General features: G+C 40.7%; 1 protein-coding gene across 3 annotated transcripts in view; it reads left to right on the top strand.

Annotated features, from left to right (window-relative positions):
* The window catches only part of ADHFE1 (alcohol dehydrogenase, iron containing, 1), a 48,654-nt gene that overhangs the window by 14,040 nt on the left and 18,174 nt on the right, over positions 1 to 16,440 (top strand). Inside the window, exons 3-10 of one of the 3 annotated variants that reach the window (XM_006860045.1) lie at positions 4,028 to 4,074; positions 6,424 to 6,477; positions 6,672 to 6,826; positions 6,963 to 7,159; positions 8,995 to 9,072; positions 10,404 to 10,509; positions 11,234 to 11,386; positions 13,743 to 13,841. In XM_006860045.1, the coding sequence (XP_006860107.1) occupies positions 4,028 to 4,074; positions 6,424 to 6,477; positions 6,672 to 6,826; positions 6,963 to 7,159; positions 8,995 to 9,072; positions 10,404 to 10,509; positions 11,234 to 11,386; positions 13,743 to 13,841 (889 nt within the window). The remainder of the gene's footprint in view (positions 1 to 4,027; positions 4,075 to 6,423; positions 6,478 to 6,671; positions 6,827 to 6,962; positions 7,160 to 8,994; positions 9,073 to 10,403; positions 10,510 to 11,233; positions 11,387 to 13,742; positions 13,842 to 16,440) is intronic. The other 2 variants (XM_006860046.1, XM_006860047.1) reach the window with 2 other exon arrangements.

Genomic DNA, 16,440 nt, shown 5'->3' with positions numbered 1-16,440 from the left:
AGTTAGCAGTCCAGTGCTTTTCCTACAGCACCACTCCCAAACTTGAACCAAACAACAGATAGGCCTAGAAAGTGAATAATGTATTTCTCTGTACAGTCGACCATATGAAACCAAAGGGCAGCATTGCTCAACAGGCAGGAAGTGGCAGGAATGAAGGACAAATGGAGTTGGGGGACCCAGGGAGGAAGTGGAAAGAGTGCTGTTACATGGAGGGGATTTCAACCAATGTAACAAAATTAGTTGAACCAAAATGTGTATGAATTGTTGAAGGAAAATTAATTTACTCTGTAATCTTTCACCCAAACTATAATAAATAGTATGAGAGATGAAGTTTGGCCATCTTGGCCTCCAAGGAGCACTCTGGCTGCACTTCTTCTAAAACGGATCTATTGGTTCTTTTGGCAGCCCATGGCACTTTCAGTATTCTTCTCCAACACCATAACTCAAAAGCATCACTGGAGAAGGATATCATACCAACAAGATGGATTGGCCAAGTAGCAGCATTGATGGACGCAAGCGTGACAACAGTAGTGAGGTTGGCCCAGGATCTGGCAGTGTTTTGTTCTGCTGCATATAAGGTCACTATGGGTCAGAACCAACTTGATGGCACTTAACAACAACAACAACAACAATAATAAATAGTAAAGAAAAAAAAATGATAAAAATGTTCAGTTTTTACCAGCTTCTTAATCCTCTCCAAACTCCACTATCCACAGAGCAGGAGGAAGCCCATTTTTGTCTTCAGAATATAATATGAATTACTGGCACAAAAGCTGATTTAGGCGCTAGGAAGCAAAGGCCAAATCTAAACAGGAAGGTGAGGAATAGAAAGTGTTCTTGTCCATTCAGGAGCTGAAGCTGACACAGAGAAGTCTGCTGGGCGAAGAAGAGAAAGAACAACTAGCTACCTGATGTTTTTTCTGCCCATGGAATGCCCCAAGCCAAGGGACCACCATCTACTAGTAGAAACATGATCAGCCCTGACAAACCTCCTGGGCATATGAAGGATTTTAAAGATCAGCTGGTTTTCTACAATTTTATATTAAGTAAAACTTAAGTAAAACAAAGAATCAGTAATCTCCTGTTAGGTGGAATAAAATTAATAGTTTAGAGAAAAATAATCTATTATCTAGAATTCACTTTATGTCTTTGCTAAATTTTAGTAACGGTGATAATAGATTCATTTCTTTAAAGCCTGTCAGAACCAAAGAAAATTGAATTTTGATTAAGGATGCCATCACGCTTGAGAAGCCAAAGGTCAATTTTCGTCTAGGTGTGGTCTCTTTGTATTTAAAAAATGGTAGAGAAAAATGTTATTTAGATGTTTACCTTATGACTGACCAGGACTGATGTGAATAAGTAGATAAAGACAAGGAACAAATTCATTAATTGGGTCCCTTGTCTTTTTCCAGTATGCCAGAAAATCATATTTATCATAATTAAAACTTGTTACTTTACAAAGAACTACACTATACATTTTTAAATTAAATGTCATAAAGAAAACTATTATTTTTATTGTCATACTTTAAAAATGTAAGTATCTTACTGTGACAAGTTACCTCTATGAAAAGCAATTTCTGACGGTTGCAATGAGAAGTATGGAGTCCTAGTGTGGCTCTGTAGGACTGCTAACTGCAAAGTTGGAGGTTCAAACCCACCAGCCACTCCCTGGAAACCCTTTGCAGGGTTACTATGAGTCAGAACTAACTTAATGTCACTTAGCAACAGTAACAACTTAAGTATAAGCAGAACGCTAATTAATGAATTTACTAATGGTTGTTCTCCAACCATACCACAATTTGGACCTTTAACTGTGACTTTGATTGTTATGTGGCTTTAATTTGTTTGTTGTAGGTGCTATCGAGTCAGTACCAACTCAAAGTGACCCTATGCACAACAGAATGAAACACTGTCCCATCCTGGACCAACATAACAATCTCTGCTACACCTGAGCCCATCACTGCTGCCACTGTGCCAATCCATCTTATCAGTGGTCTTCCTCTTTTTTCCTGACCCTCCACTTTACCAAACATGATATCCTTCTCCAGTGACTGGTCCCTCCTGACAATATGTCCAAAGTATGAGAGACAAAGTCTGGCCATCTTGGCCTCTAGGAAGCACTCTGGCTGTACTTCTTCTAACACAGATCTGTTTGTTCTTTTGGAAGTCCCTGGTACTTTCAGTATTCTCCACCATAACTCAAATGCATCAATTTTTCTATGGTCTTCCTTATTCACTGTCCAACTTTCACATGCATACAAGGTTATTGAAAATACTATGGCTTGGGTCAGGCGCACCTTAGTCCTCAAGCTGACATCTTTGCTCTTCAACACTTTAAAAAGATCTTGTGCAGCAGATTGGCCTAATGCGATACATCGTTTGGTTTCTTGACTGCTGCTTCCATGAGTGTTGATGGTTGAACCAAGAAAAGTCTTTGACAACTTCAATCTTTTCTCCACTTATATGGATGTTGTTTATTGGTCCAGGGGTAAGGATTTTTGTGTTGTTGTTGTTTTTTTGTTTATATTGAGATGCAACCTATGCTAAAGGCTATGGTCTTTGATCTTCCATAGCCTCATTGGAAGATCAAAGACCATAGCCAATTGGTAAGTCCAATTTTCCTATATTCATACATTCCATATTCCAATTATTAATGGATGTTTGCAGCTGTTTCTCTTCATTTTGAGTTGTGCCCCATCAGCAAATGAAGTCCTGAGGGCTTTACTCCATTCATATCATCACGGTCAACTCTACTTTGAGGAGGCAGCTCTTTCCCAGCAGCATTTTGAGTGCCTTCCAACCTGAGTGGCTCATCTTTTGGCACTATATCTGATAATATTCTGGTGCTCTTCATCATGTTTCAGTATTCAATAATCTGGTGTGGACAGTGTTCCCAAGCTATTCAAAAGGTTTTCAGTAATTAAATATTCGGAAGTAATCGTCTCTTCTTCTTCCTAGTCTGTCTTCGTCTGGAAGCTCAGTTGAAACCTGTCCACTGTGGGTGACCCTGCTCATATTTAAAATAGCCATGGCATAGCTTCCAGAATCACAGCAACATACAAGCCACCATTGTAAGACAAACTGACAAATGAGTGGTGGGCTTTTAATTACTGAGGTTTAAGTAATGAAAGGAGTCCTGGTGTGGTGCTGAGGGTTAATGCACCAGACTGCAAAGCAGTTTGAACTGCAAGGTTGGTGGTTCAAGCTCACCAGCTGCTCCTTGGAAACCCTATACAGGGTCACTATGGGTCAGAACCAACTCAATAGCACTTAACAACAACAACAACAAGTAATGAAAGCAAACCCTAAACAAATTATGTAGACTCTCCAGGATTTTTTACACATTATGTTTTCTAAGCTATATCTTAATTACAATAGAGAAAACATTTGAAACTGCTAACTGCAAGGTCAGCAGTTCGAATCCACCAGCTGTTCTTCAGGAGAAAAGGGAGGCGTTCTGCTCCTATAAAGATATACAGCCTTGGGAACCCTATACAGGTTTGCTATGAGTCAGAACTGACTCTACAGCACACCAGCATTATTTTTTTAAAAATCAGCATTAGCATTACATTTTCATCCCTAATATGTAAATTTCTACTTTAATTTAATGTGTAGCAATGAAACCTGAAAAAGAAATCTATTTTAGCTAAAACTTTAAGAGAAATGCTTATGTTCACTACTAGAATACCAATTTACTATCAAATAAGCACAGCCAGAATGCTCCTTTGAAGCCAGGACGGTAAGACTTGTCTCTCATACTTCAGATAGAGTCTCAGGAGAGACCAGTCCCTATAAAAGGCTGTCATGCTGGGTAAAGTGGAGGGTCAGTGAAAAAGAGGAAGACACCCAACAAGATGGCAGCGAAAATGGGCCCAAATGTGATCACTGCGCATGACCGGACGTGTTTCGTTCTGTTGTGCTTAGGGTTGCATGAGTCAGATCCGACTCGATGGCACCTAACAACAGCAAAAATAATATTTTGCTTTATTTTTAGGCCTTCTCTGATGACAGTTTTTGTTATTTCTAGCTCCTGGACTTTCAGCTTCTGGGAAAACAACGGATTATGCCTTTGAGGTAGATTTAACCACCCGTTCTTTCTTTTATAAATGACTGGGAAAATATAACTAGAGTTATTTTGTGAAGGCCTTATTATTTCACTTTAAATTTGTTATTAATTGGTAGCAATCTAATTATTTAGCCCATCAGCCTTTAGCAAAATAGCTTGTCAGGATAATGGAGTGTAAGTCTTCTGATAACATGAATAATGTCTAGAATGCTACCTTCTGTATTGTCTTTAAAATATGATAAATTCCCACCTCTACAAAGTCTCCAAGTTATATATGAGGGTAAGTCAAAAGTATTGCTACTAGTGTTCCAGTTCCTAAATGCATGGGTTTATTCCAAACAAAATGTGCTTAAACATGTTTCTGTGGTCAGTGGCTGGTGACAGATAAGTTCTCTCAGTGTGACACTTGTCTTAGTCTTCTTAGAATGCCTTCTGAAAAAAGGTCCAGTCACAACAGTGCTTACAAGGGATCTATGGGGCCAGTTAAATTCAAGGCAAAGAGGTCAGCTCAGACGTTATAGTGACTGGTTTCTGGGGGGGGATGGGTCTCCAAAGGGGAAGTATTGATAGATTTCATCAAAGGACTCAGGACGATCATGGGGATTTGTTATAAAGAAGGTTCAAGAAAATTGAAAACCGCATCGGTGAGAAAAAGGTCAGGAAAAGTTTCACTGTAGAATTTTTTCCCAACACAACAATGATGCTTCAAGGGTAGCAAGTGCTGCCCTGTGAGAATTCCATTGGGAAACCTTACTCCACCTTCTAGCCCTGTTCTCACCCCTGTTAGACTTCTTTTGTTCCCTAAACACTTAAAAAGAACATGATTTGAGTCATCCTTGAAGCTACCAAAAAATGCCTGTTTGATGTGATTTAAATGAAAGAGCTCAGCATTCTTCAGCAAAGGGTTAGAATGGTGGAAACACTGCTTCCAAAGTATATAGATTTAGATGCAGGATAAGTTGAGAAAATTGCTTTACATTTTGATATTTTTATATAAGAAAGGTATCTATTTTGCAGTAATACTTTTTGACTTAAACTCATGTTATATGCTAAGCCTTCCTTAGTTTTCTTAATATAATGATTCCAAAAGAGACAAAAGTTATCTTCAGTGTTGTTGTTAAGTGCTATCCAGTCAGTTTCCAAGGAGCAACTGGTGAGTTTGAACCTCTGACCTTGTAGTGCAAACTGACCTAGTGATCCGCTGCTTTATCCCACAGCACCACACCAGGAGTTTAATAGATTAAAGGAATAATTAATTGTGGTGAATTCTTACTACGCTGGAATTAAGAAATTGTTTTTAATTATTTGCTGAAGTCCTTCTCCCTCCTAGTGCAGGAGTTATAAAATGAAGTATCACAGGAGTCTGACAGTTACTAACTGAGCAGTCCTAACTGGGTGAGGACTGCAGAATTCACTGAGGGCACCGCCCCCAGCTAAAGGGTCCAGCCACCATTCAGCGCAAAGTAATGACTGAGTATCTATTGCCGTGGTAGCATAGTTGATTATGAGCAGGACTACTAACCACCAAGTCAGCAGTTCTAATCTACCAGGTGCTCCATGGGAGAAAGATGAAGCTTTCTGCTCCACTAAAGATTTACAGCACATACAGGCTCTCTGTGACTCGACAGCACACCACTGCTGCCACCATCATTGCTAACACCGTAGGAACACAAGCCCAGTATGGCCAGATTCTTCAAGAGAAACCAAAATTCAGACTGTCACATTGGATCTTTTGACCGAGTTTAAAAACCTATTAACCAATTCATAAAATTAAACATAATATGGATCAAACAAAACTGTAGTCAATCAAAAATGGCCATCATTCATCAGTTTAAAGGCTCGTTTCTCAGTTGTAAACTTTTGAAGTCATGTTTATAGTTTTTTCCAGAGCCAAACACAGTAGCACAGTGCCTGGAACACAGCAGCCACACAGTAATGTTGGTGGGTAGGAGGATAGGTTGATGGATCCCTGAATGTAAGGGTAGGTAGATGGATGCAATGGTAGATGGAGGAAAGAATAGATGATGGGATGAATAGTTGGGTGAGTGAATAAAAGGGCAAAAAATAACATTTAAGACGGAAAATAGAAAATGGGAAAAAATTGATAGGGAATTTAAGTGGAGGTGGGAGGAGACAGGCATTTTGATGCTGAAGGAATAATTGAGAGTGTGTGGTGTATTTGGGAAAAGACATAATTCCAGTGTGATTGGAGTCAAGGTTTTTTTAGAGATGTGGTAAAGGCCAGTTTGAGGGGACTTGGAAGGCCATGTTAAGGAGTATCTGCTTTATTCTCTAGGCAATGGGCAACCATTTTACAATGTTAAGAATGCTTTCAAAATCCAAATCTTGTTTTTCAGATGGCTGTTTCAAATATTCGATATGGAGCAGGAGTTACAAAGGAAGTGGGCATGGCAAGTATTTGAGCTTTCTACATTCACCTGCTAGACATGCTTCAGATTTTAAAAATAGTAATAATAAGTGTTAATTGACAACAATTAGGTCTTTATTTTTTTTAATGAACAATGTTGAGTTTATCAAAAAAAAGTCTGTTTCCATTTTAGTGCAATGCAATCTAACTGGTGAGTTCTTTTTGTTGTTATCATAGGACCTGCAAAACATGGGCGCTAAAAATGTTTGTTTGATGACAGACAAGAATCTCTCCCAACTCCCTCCTGCACAAGCTGTTATGGATTCCTTAGTTAAGAATGGGATCAACTTTAAAGTCTATGATAGTGTGAGGGTGGAGCCAACAGATGCAAGGTATTCTTGTGTTGTTGTTGGTTACTGGAAGTATAAGTCAAGTGTCACTGTTCAAAACTTGCTCCAGACTTTATTTATTGGCATGGCAGTTTACTTCTGATAAATGTGACTTTTGTTCTTTTTAACCTTCTCCAAGTTTCGTGGAAGCGATTGAATTTGCCAAAAAGGGAGCTTTTGATGCCTTTGTGGCTGTAGGTGGCGGCTCCACCATAGACACCTGTAAAGCCGCTAATCTGTATTCCTCAAGCCCTTACTCTGAGTTTCTGGATTATGTGAATGCCCCCATTGGGAAGGGAAAGCCTGTGTCCGTGCCTCTGAAACCTCTGATTGCAGGTAAACATTTTGGATTTTGAATTTGGTTTTTTTAAACTTTACAGTCACCAAAAGGTCTTAGGAAAGATGTAAACTTGTAATTTTAGGGTATATGTTTCTAAAGTTTCCTGATACTTTTTTCTTCATTTCAGTATCATGCTTGTTTAGAGAGCAAAACAGATAGCAATTCATTGTTGTTTAGAATCCTGATCATCATTATGAGACAGTTTGGGTCAATGGTAGGAAAGTTTGCAAATTGAAACAATGAAGTCACTATATGGGATGGAGAGTCGGGGAGAGAATCATATATACATATTCTTATATCTCTCTAAACCCCTTTCTACCCTGACCCATTTTGCCAGCCACTGTGAAGTTTAAGAGGAATGTTTGCTATTATTTTTCTGTTTTGACCCAACCCTTTCTTCCAGATGAGTGCTCATCAGCTGACCTCAGGCTTTGTCTCCTCCCTGAGACATGTGGCCAGCAGGGACTCACTGTGCTGAGCAACATCTGCTGTGTTGGGCAGACATGCAAATCCCAATCAGAATGGCATGTCAGCTCCACAGGGGACCTTGGGGTCTTCCGGTCTTGTCTTCCCTCCCATTTTTATGACTGCTAGCTCATTCTTACTTTAGAGTTTTTTTAGCTAAGATGTACTATCTTGATAACTGGAAATGATCCTTCAAGTGACGGACAGTCTGTCCCTCTCTCTTTCTCTCCTCTCTCATTCTCTCTTCCTTAAAGAGCCTAGTGATGGTGTGCAGGTTAGTTGATGGCAGATGAACTGTTTTGACATAAATTAGGAATCAGCCTAATTGATGTCTGGCAAATGGAGCCTGCTGGTGAAGATGTGTCAGCATCACACAGAGGGGTGGTAGTAAAGTTTAGAGGGGTGTTAGTAAAGTTTAGAGGGGTGTTAGTAAAGTTTAGAAACTTGACAGAGCTACAAAACCGCGAGCCCAGCAAAGGCAAAGTGTTACTGCTCTTGCAGCCAAGAGGGAATAAAGATGTCTTTTAGAGACAGCAAAGGGGATTCTCCTGCAGGAGACGCCAGCGTCTGAATGCACAGCAGCTGCAGCTGCTTTAGCTACAGAACTGAAGGAGCTGAGGTCGCTATAGCACCTCTTTGTTCACACACACAATGCACAGCACAGCGCGTCTGTACTAATGCTGTTCATTTGTTTCTAATGTGGAACCAGGACCCCTGGTGTGGCACTGTGGGATAATGTGCTGGACCTCTGGGTTAGCTTGCACCGCAAGGTCGCCAGTTCAAACTCACCAGCCACTTCTGTGAGTTGGAACAACACGTATCTTTGAAGAGCACTATGGCTTCCTAGGATAAGCATTGGACTGCGAACAACAAGGTTGGCCGGTTTGAGCCCACTAGCCATTCTGTAGGAGAAAGATAAGACTTTCTGCTTCCGAAGACGATTTTGTTGTTAAGTCCTTTGAGTCGGTTCCGACCCATAGCGACCCTGTGTAAGGTTTCCGAGGAGCAGCTGGTGAGCTTGAACCACCAACTTTACAATCCAAAAAACCTTGCAGTCCAGCGCATTAACCTACAGCACCACACAGGACTCCTCAGAGGCGATTTAAATGGCAATTAAAACAAGTTCATTTATTTGTTATGGCTGTTGGTTACTATCAAGCTGATGTAATGGCGACCTCTGTACAGAGTCGGCACTCCCTGCTTCCTAAGGTCGTTAAGGCTTTTGGAAGCGGATTGCCAGGTCTCTGATCCGAGGTAACCCTGCCAGCATATTTGCGAGTAGTCTAGTGCTTCATCTCTGCACCACCTAGGGACTCCTTTACCTTTATTTATATACCTTATTATAATTAACATTATTTTGTTCAAGTCCCAACTACTTCAGGAACCGGGAGTGAAACTACAGGGGTGGCCATTTTTGACTATGAACACTTGAAAGTAAAAACTGGTAAGAACCTTGCCCAGATTTGTTTTGTTTTGTGTTTTTAATCCTTTCTCCTATCTGTCATTATCCTGTTCTTTAATCCTGATATTTAAAAGTTAAAGCATTGTGGAATTAAGAGTAAATGGGTTTTATTTCTTTTTCCAAGTACATATAAAAATATAAATCAGTCAACCAAATTTCTTTCGATAATGGTCTATGAGAAACGTCTGGAAATATCCATAAACTTTGATTGACCTTTCTTCTGCCCCAGTTAGTCATTATGTGTCAATGAAAATGCTTGTTTCCTTTCTTTGCCATCTTTTTCATTTCTTAAATCCACTTTATTGAGATATCATTTTTATACAGCAAAATACACCCATTGTAAGGTTCCACTTTCAGGAATTTTGGCAGGTATATGCACTCACATTACCGCCACCACAGTTGAATTTAATCTTAATCACGCCAGAAGGTTCCCTCATGCTCACTTCTCCCTCATGCTCAGGTAACAATTGTTCTGTTTTCTGTCTTCTCGGTTGTCTTTATCAGTTTCTCTGCCATTTCTTACTTATTCTCGGCTAATGTGGTAGAAATATCCCTCTCCAGGATTCTGGCTCCATAGTCTTCTTCATGGCCTTTATTTGTTGTTGTTAGGTGACATCGAGTCGATAATCTACTCATAGCGACCCTAGGCACAACATGGCCTTTATAGCAGACTAAAATGGACCTTCATCTGCCCATTTAGAGTAACTTTTCTTTTTAGAGTTAAATTGTATTTTGATGTTGTCAAAGATCATATTAATAACAGTGACCAACATTTAAGTTCTGCTTTATAGTTTTCTAAAAAAGTTTTTACATAATTTTGTCTCACCTGAGCCTTTACCACAGCTCTGAAAGGACTAGACTAGAGGCCCTGTGTTATTAAAATCTACTGTTAAAAAAGAGGGCACTCAGGGAGCTAAGTAACCTGCCCAAAGACACAAAATAAATTGTAGAACAAGGACCAAACTGTGGTATGCTGGTAAACCAGATCTCTGAAATTAAAAACAAGCTAAAAGTTGTGATTTGTGGTGTTTGCTGAGTTCTTTGCTATTGACACGCCCACCATGGCCAATGATGTTACTCAGCTCAGAGTTGGGATGCGTACAGTTGGTTTATCTGCACCAGTAGAACCAGATCCAGCATGCCACTGAAAAATCCAGGTTATTGACTCCCAATCTCTGTGCACTGCGCCTTTCTGCCACCCTACATGGGAATGAATCTTATCATGTAGTTTCGGTAGGATCATTATAGAAGTTATTTAATTTTTTAAATGGTGTTCATGCCTTGAGCCTTTATTGAAAATCCTTATGTTTTAGGCATTGCTTCAAGAGCCATCAAACCCACACTGGGATTGATCGACCCTCTCCATACCCTGCACATGCCTCACTGGGTGGTGGCTAACAGTGGCTTCGATGTGCTTTGGTAGGTCCTGATCCAACTTGGAGGGACTATATTTAGTACTTGGGTCAATAAGCCATATCTTATTGCTCAGAGCATTTGATAAGCGTTCATAGATTAGTAGAATCAAGGTTAGTTGTCAGGAATCTGGGTGCTGGACTCCAGAGTCTGGTTCTTACCCCCTGCACTGTACTCTTGATGAAACAGAGATTAGCAGGAGTCATGGGATAGTGCTATAGGATCAGCACTGGGTAGCTGACCACAGGATCAGCAGTTTATACTCACCAGCTGCTCCTTGGAAGCCCTATACAGTGTCCCTGTGCATTGGAACCAATTTAGTGTCACTTAACAACAACAACAACAGTTAACAGTGACCCACGTTTGGTAACATGATATATCCCAGGATATAAGATGACATGTAGCTTATACAAGGAAGTTGTTTTACAGGTTTGATTTTTTGTTGTTTTGTGTTTTTTTTTTAAATAGTGTAACACCATACAGATTTATTTATACTGGAAAGGGGCCATGTGTGATCAAAAATAATATGCATTGCTGTTCATATAAATGTCACATATTCATTTCTATAATACTGATGACTGTCAATGGGCAAAAAACGGACGGATGACCTGTATTATAATTCTCACAGGGAACACATACCAAGTATTTCAAAGACAATTTATAATCTGAGTGGAGAGGGAAGGATGAAGACAGCATGCTCAATCCATGTATTTTGAATATTTCTTGCTAGCCACGCCCTGGAGTCCTACACTGCTCTCCCCTACCACCTGCGAAGTCCCTGCCCTTCCAGTCCTGTCACCCGACCAGCGTACCAGGGCAGCAACCCAATCAGCGACATTTGGGCAGTGCACGCACTGCAGATCGTTGCTAAGTATCTGAAAAGGTATGTCACTCAACAGAGAGGGAATAGACACAAAACAGAAAAAGTACAACCTACCTTCCTATAAAATGTGACGTGCTTGATTCAGAAATGTCCTGAGCCAGGCCATTCACTAGAAGCTCAATCAGTGGACACAGAGAAGTACTGCTTGGAAGGAATATGGGTTGGTGGGGTGCTCCCTAAGGACAGATGAAATCTGGGTCCTTCTGTCTGGTAAGGCAAAGGCAGCTGTGAGGCAACAAAATGTTGTTGGTGGTGGTGTTAGGTGCCATCAAGTCAGTTCTGACTCAGCAACCTTATGTAGACAACAAAACAAAACACTGTCGGTCCGGCACCAGCCTCACAATTGGTATGTTTGACCCCATTGTTGCAGCTACTGTGTCAATCCATCTTGTTGAGGGTCTTCTCTTTTTTTTTTGCTGACCCCTTATTTTGCCAAGAATGATGTTATTCTCCAAGAACTGTTCCATAGTACATGCGATGAAGTCTCACCAGCCCCACTTCTAAGGAGCGTTCTTCTTCCAAGACAGATTGATTTGTTCTTCTAGCAGTCCATGGTATATTCAATATTCTTCTTCAGCACTGTGACCCAAATGCATCAATTCTCTTCTGGTCCTCGTTATTCATTGTTCAGTTCTCATATGCATATGAGGCAATTGAAATACCTTGGCTTGGGTCAGAGTTGACAAAATAGGAGTCCCGGTGTGGTACTTTCGGATCAGTACTGGGCTGTGAACCATAAGGTCAGTAGTTCAAACCTCTGGAAGTTTGAAACCCTATACAGGGTCTGTATGAGTCAGAACTGACTCGACAGCACTTAACAACAAATTAGGAAGGATGCAGATAGGATAAATGGAAGTGTATTCTTAAAATCCTCAAAATCAAAGCTAGTATGAAGTGGGATGTCCTTTGAAGTTTGACCACCCTGGACTTAAAATCCTCAAAAGCAAAGCTAGTATGAAGTGGGATGTCTTTTGAAGTTTGACCACCCTGGACAGACCTGAGAACTACAGAGTCAGATGTTGGCTGTGCACTTCTGGGCCCTGTCCAAAGGTCACGGAATTGACCCATTGCACGAACACATAGGAACTCAATTTAAGAAATGAATATATAGAGTTCATAGTCCCAGGAGATTTGAAAGAGAAACTATTAAAGGATTCCAAAAGGGTTTTGAAGGAATTATGAATGGCATCACCACAAGAGGCTCCTGAGTGAGCAAAGATATACTTAGGGATGAAGGCTAATAACTGACATGAAGACACATGCCAAGACAGACTCAGTTTGTCTTTACACATAATGAAGGGAAAGGGCACTAGACAAGGAGAACCAGACAGAGCATGGGACCTTGAAATCAAAGGCTCCCTGGGAGAGGTGCACTTGGAGCTGCAGTCCATAGCTGAGAGAGGGGAAGCATGGAGACCACCACAGAGACACAACAGCATTGGACAAGGTGGGAGTGGGCACAGTGTGCTTGACCAGAGACAGAAGTCCAGGCAGATCTCGTGTGGAAGGTGAGAGAGTAGACTAATGTAAGTCTGAAATCTCCACCATCAGCTACTTGTTATAAGGGGTGTAAAGAACTGATATGGAGCTTTGGAAAGAAGGCAAAAATGCCTAAAATGAGAACGAGGAAAAAAGGGATATAGCACTTGTCTTTCATACAGGAGTCCTTAACACGAAATCGGAGGGAGCCAAGTGAGAAGTGGCTTTGTCCAGGTTCAGTGATTCCAAGCAGTGTGAGCAAATCTGAATGGGGCCTTTCAGAATTTGCTTTTGTGAAGTGGCATTAGGGACATACAGAGTAAGCAAAGGTTTGCTGTGCAATAACATCACACTTCCACAATAATAAATATTAGAATACATGTGCACTTTCCACCAACTCCAGGAAGTGGGCTCCATCTGAGCTGCCTGGGCTGCATTTGGCCTGCAGGTAGACCCAGTGGCTGGGCACACGTCAGTGAGCCCAGCACGGCCGGCCGGCTTTGTGAACACATGTTTACTTTGAGTCCATTTGCAGCCTCAGTCATGGTCACTGACAAGTGAAGAAGAAGAATGAGTCCTGGGGTGCAGCTCTTGCAGTCCAAGGGTCAGTGCTTCGCTCCTCTGGGCACCATTCTATCACATGAGCAGGCTGACAACATATTTATTATGCCTTTGCTGAAACCATTGGTGGGAAAATATGTTTGTCTTTGCCTTCAGAAGACAGGATGTCGTTTGAATTACTTGCCTAATTTTTCTTCCTACTGAGTAGCATTTCCCCACCACCCCTCCACCCCTCAGTTCTTTCCCCATGGTAGTTCTTTATCCAGTAGGAAATGTCAGTGTTGTTGTTATGGCTAGTTATTGATGTCATTTACAGGGCTGTCAGAAATCCTGACGATCTTGAAGCAAGGTCTAAAATGCACTTGGCGAGCGCTTTTGCTGGCATCGGCTTTGGAAATGCTGGTGTTCATCTGTGGTGAGCTAATTCATAATTTAATTTCTTCTCCCAATCTCTTGCTTTGAGTTTTTGTTTGTTTGTTTTCAGTTTATAAATTTAGGATAGCTGGGAAATTTTATATATGCTACCAGCATAGTGGTTATGAATCGGGCTGCGAACCTTAAGGTCAGCAGTTCGAAACTACCAGTCGCTCTGCGGGAGAAAGATGAGGTTTTCTGCTTCCGTAAAGATTTACAGCCTCAGAAACCCTGTACAGGGTCACTATAAGTCAGAACCGACTCCATGGTACTTAACAACAACAACAACAAAAACTACCAAGTCCATTCTGACTCATAGCAACCCAACAGGACACCCTAAAACTGCCCCATAGGGTTTCCATATGGAGTCCTTGTGTGGCAACTGTAAGATCAGCGCTTGACCCAAGGGTCAGTTTGAATTGCAAAGTCGGCAGTTCAAATGTACCAGCCACTCCTTGGGAACCTATGCAGGGTGGCTGTGGGTTGGGACCAACTCGGTGGCACTTAACAACAGCAACATAGGGTTCCCATGGGGTCATCTTTATGGAAGAAAACTACCACATTTTTCCCCCCACAGGGAGGTTGGTAGGTTCAGACTGCCAACCTTGTGGTAGTTGTGTGCCACCGACTCTATATAGCGTTTCCAAGGGCAGCTGGTGGATTTGAACTACCAACCTTGTGATTAGCAGTCCAGTGCTTACTACGGTGCCACACTAGGACTCAAATATGCTATAGAAAGAATACATTTAACTTAATATTCCTAAGTATTTTTTTAATTCAAATTGAGTCATTGATTTGTGTGTGTGTGATCGCTGTATTGAGATATATAATTCACATAACATGTAATTCATCCATTGGAAGTATTTATTTCAGTGGTTTTAAGTCTATTCAGAGTTGAGTAATAGTCAATAAAATAAACTTTAGAATATTTTCTCATTCTAAAAAGAAACCTGGTTGCCTTTCAGTATCACCTGCCAGTCCTCCCACCCCCAACCCTAAGCCGCCGCTGACCTGCTTTCTGCCTGGAGACCAGGTGTCTTGGAGTAGACTCTTGACTTGTGGTGACCAGGCTAGTTCAGTGCTCCACAGGGTTTTCAAAGGCTGGGTTTGGGGAGGAAATCACCCGTTCTTTCTTTCCAGGTACCTCTGGGCAGACTGGAACCTCCTGCCCACATTAACTATTTGTACCACTCAGGGACTCCCTGTCTCTGGACATTTTACAACAATGGAATCGTACAATTTATGGTCTTTTGTGGCTTCTTTCACTTAGCATGATGCTCTCAAATTTCATCCCCTGTTGTAGCACATATCAGTACTCCATTCATTCTGATTGCCCAATGGAGTCAGGTGCTATAGGGTAAAGCACTGGACCACTGGACCACAGGTTTGGTTTGAACCACAAGGTCGGTGGTTCAAACTCACCAGCCACTCCTCAGAAATCCTATACAGGGTCGCTATGAGTTGGAAGTGACTCAGTGGCATTTAACAACAACAATGCTCTACTGTCTGGATATAACATATTTTACTTATACATTCATCGATTGATGTTTGGATTGTTTGTATTTGTTGGCTCTTCTGAATAGTGCTCCTATGAATAGTGGTGTGTTTGTATCCACAGGCTTTTGTGTGGGTATATTTTTTTATTTCTCTTGGGTATATACCTAGGAGTGGAATATAATAACACCACGTTTACTTTTTTGAGGAACTGCCAGACTGTTTTCCAAGGCGAATGGATGATTTTCCATCCTACTCAGAGTGTATAAGGAATCCAATGTCACCACATCCTCATCATGTGCCACTGATTTTCAAATCCCCAAATGTAGCATTTTTTTTCCCTCCTAATTTCTTACTCCCGAAAAAGAGATAGATTGGTACCACTTTTCCAAAAGTCAGTTGAGCCAAGTGTACGCAGGGCTTTAAAATTGTATCTACCTCTTGTCTCACTAACTTCACTTCTATGAATATAACCTATAGAAATCACTATGTGACTAAAGGATTTCCTTACAAGGATGCTCACCTCAGTTACTTATCATTGAAAACTTTGGACGTGGCCTATATATCCAGTAGCTTGGAAATGGCTAACTAAAGTATCGTGCTTAAAGAATAAAATAATATTTAAAATAACATTTTAGAAGAATATAAAATTATGCAGAAAATACTTATAAAGAATATTGTTACTCAAAACTACATGTTGTTGTTGTTGTTGTTATTATTCATTGTTAAGTGCTGTCAAGTTAGTTCTGACTCATAGCAACCCTTTATAGGGCTTCTGAGGAGCGGCTGGTGAGTTTGAACCACCAACCTTGCAGTTCAAACCAACCTTGAAGTTGAGTGCTTATCCTATGGTGCCATATAAATATATATATATGTATATAATATGATCATAAATATATGCATAAAAAGATTTGAATGAACTATTCTATGATGGTTATCTCAAGGAAATATAAGCATGAATAATATTGATGTTCTATAAAGAACATGTACCTGCTTTAAAATAAATCACCTGCATTTTGGAAGTTGGTAGTGGTGAGGATACCATAACATGGGAAGTTTAACTAATGTCAGTGAATTATTATACTCTTAAAATAGTTAAAATGGAA

This window comes from Chrysochloris asiatica, unplaced genomic scaffold (assembly GCF_000296735.1).
Source record: "Chrysochloris asiatica unplaced genomic scaffold, ChrAsi1.0 scaffold00036, whole genome shotgun sequence".
Taxonomy (NCBI): domain Eukaryota; kingdom Metazoa; phylum Chordata; class Mammalia; order Afrosoricida; family Chrysochloridae; genus Chrysochloris; species Chrysochloris asiatica.
The sequence above is the reverse complement of the archived record's forward strand: the minus strand, read 5'-3'. Positions and strand labels throughout refer to the sequence as shown.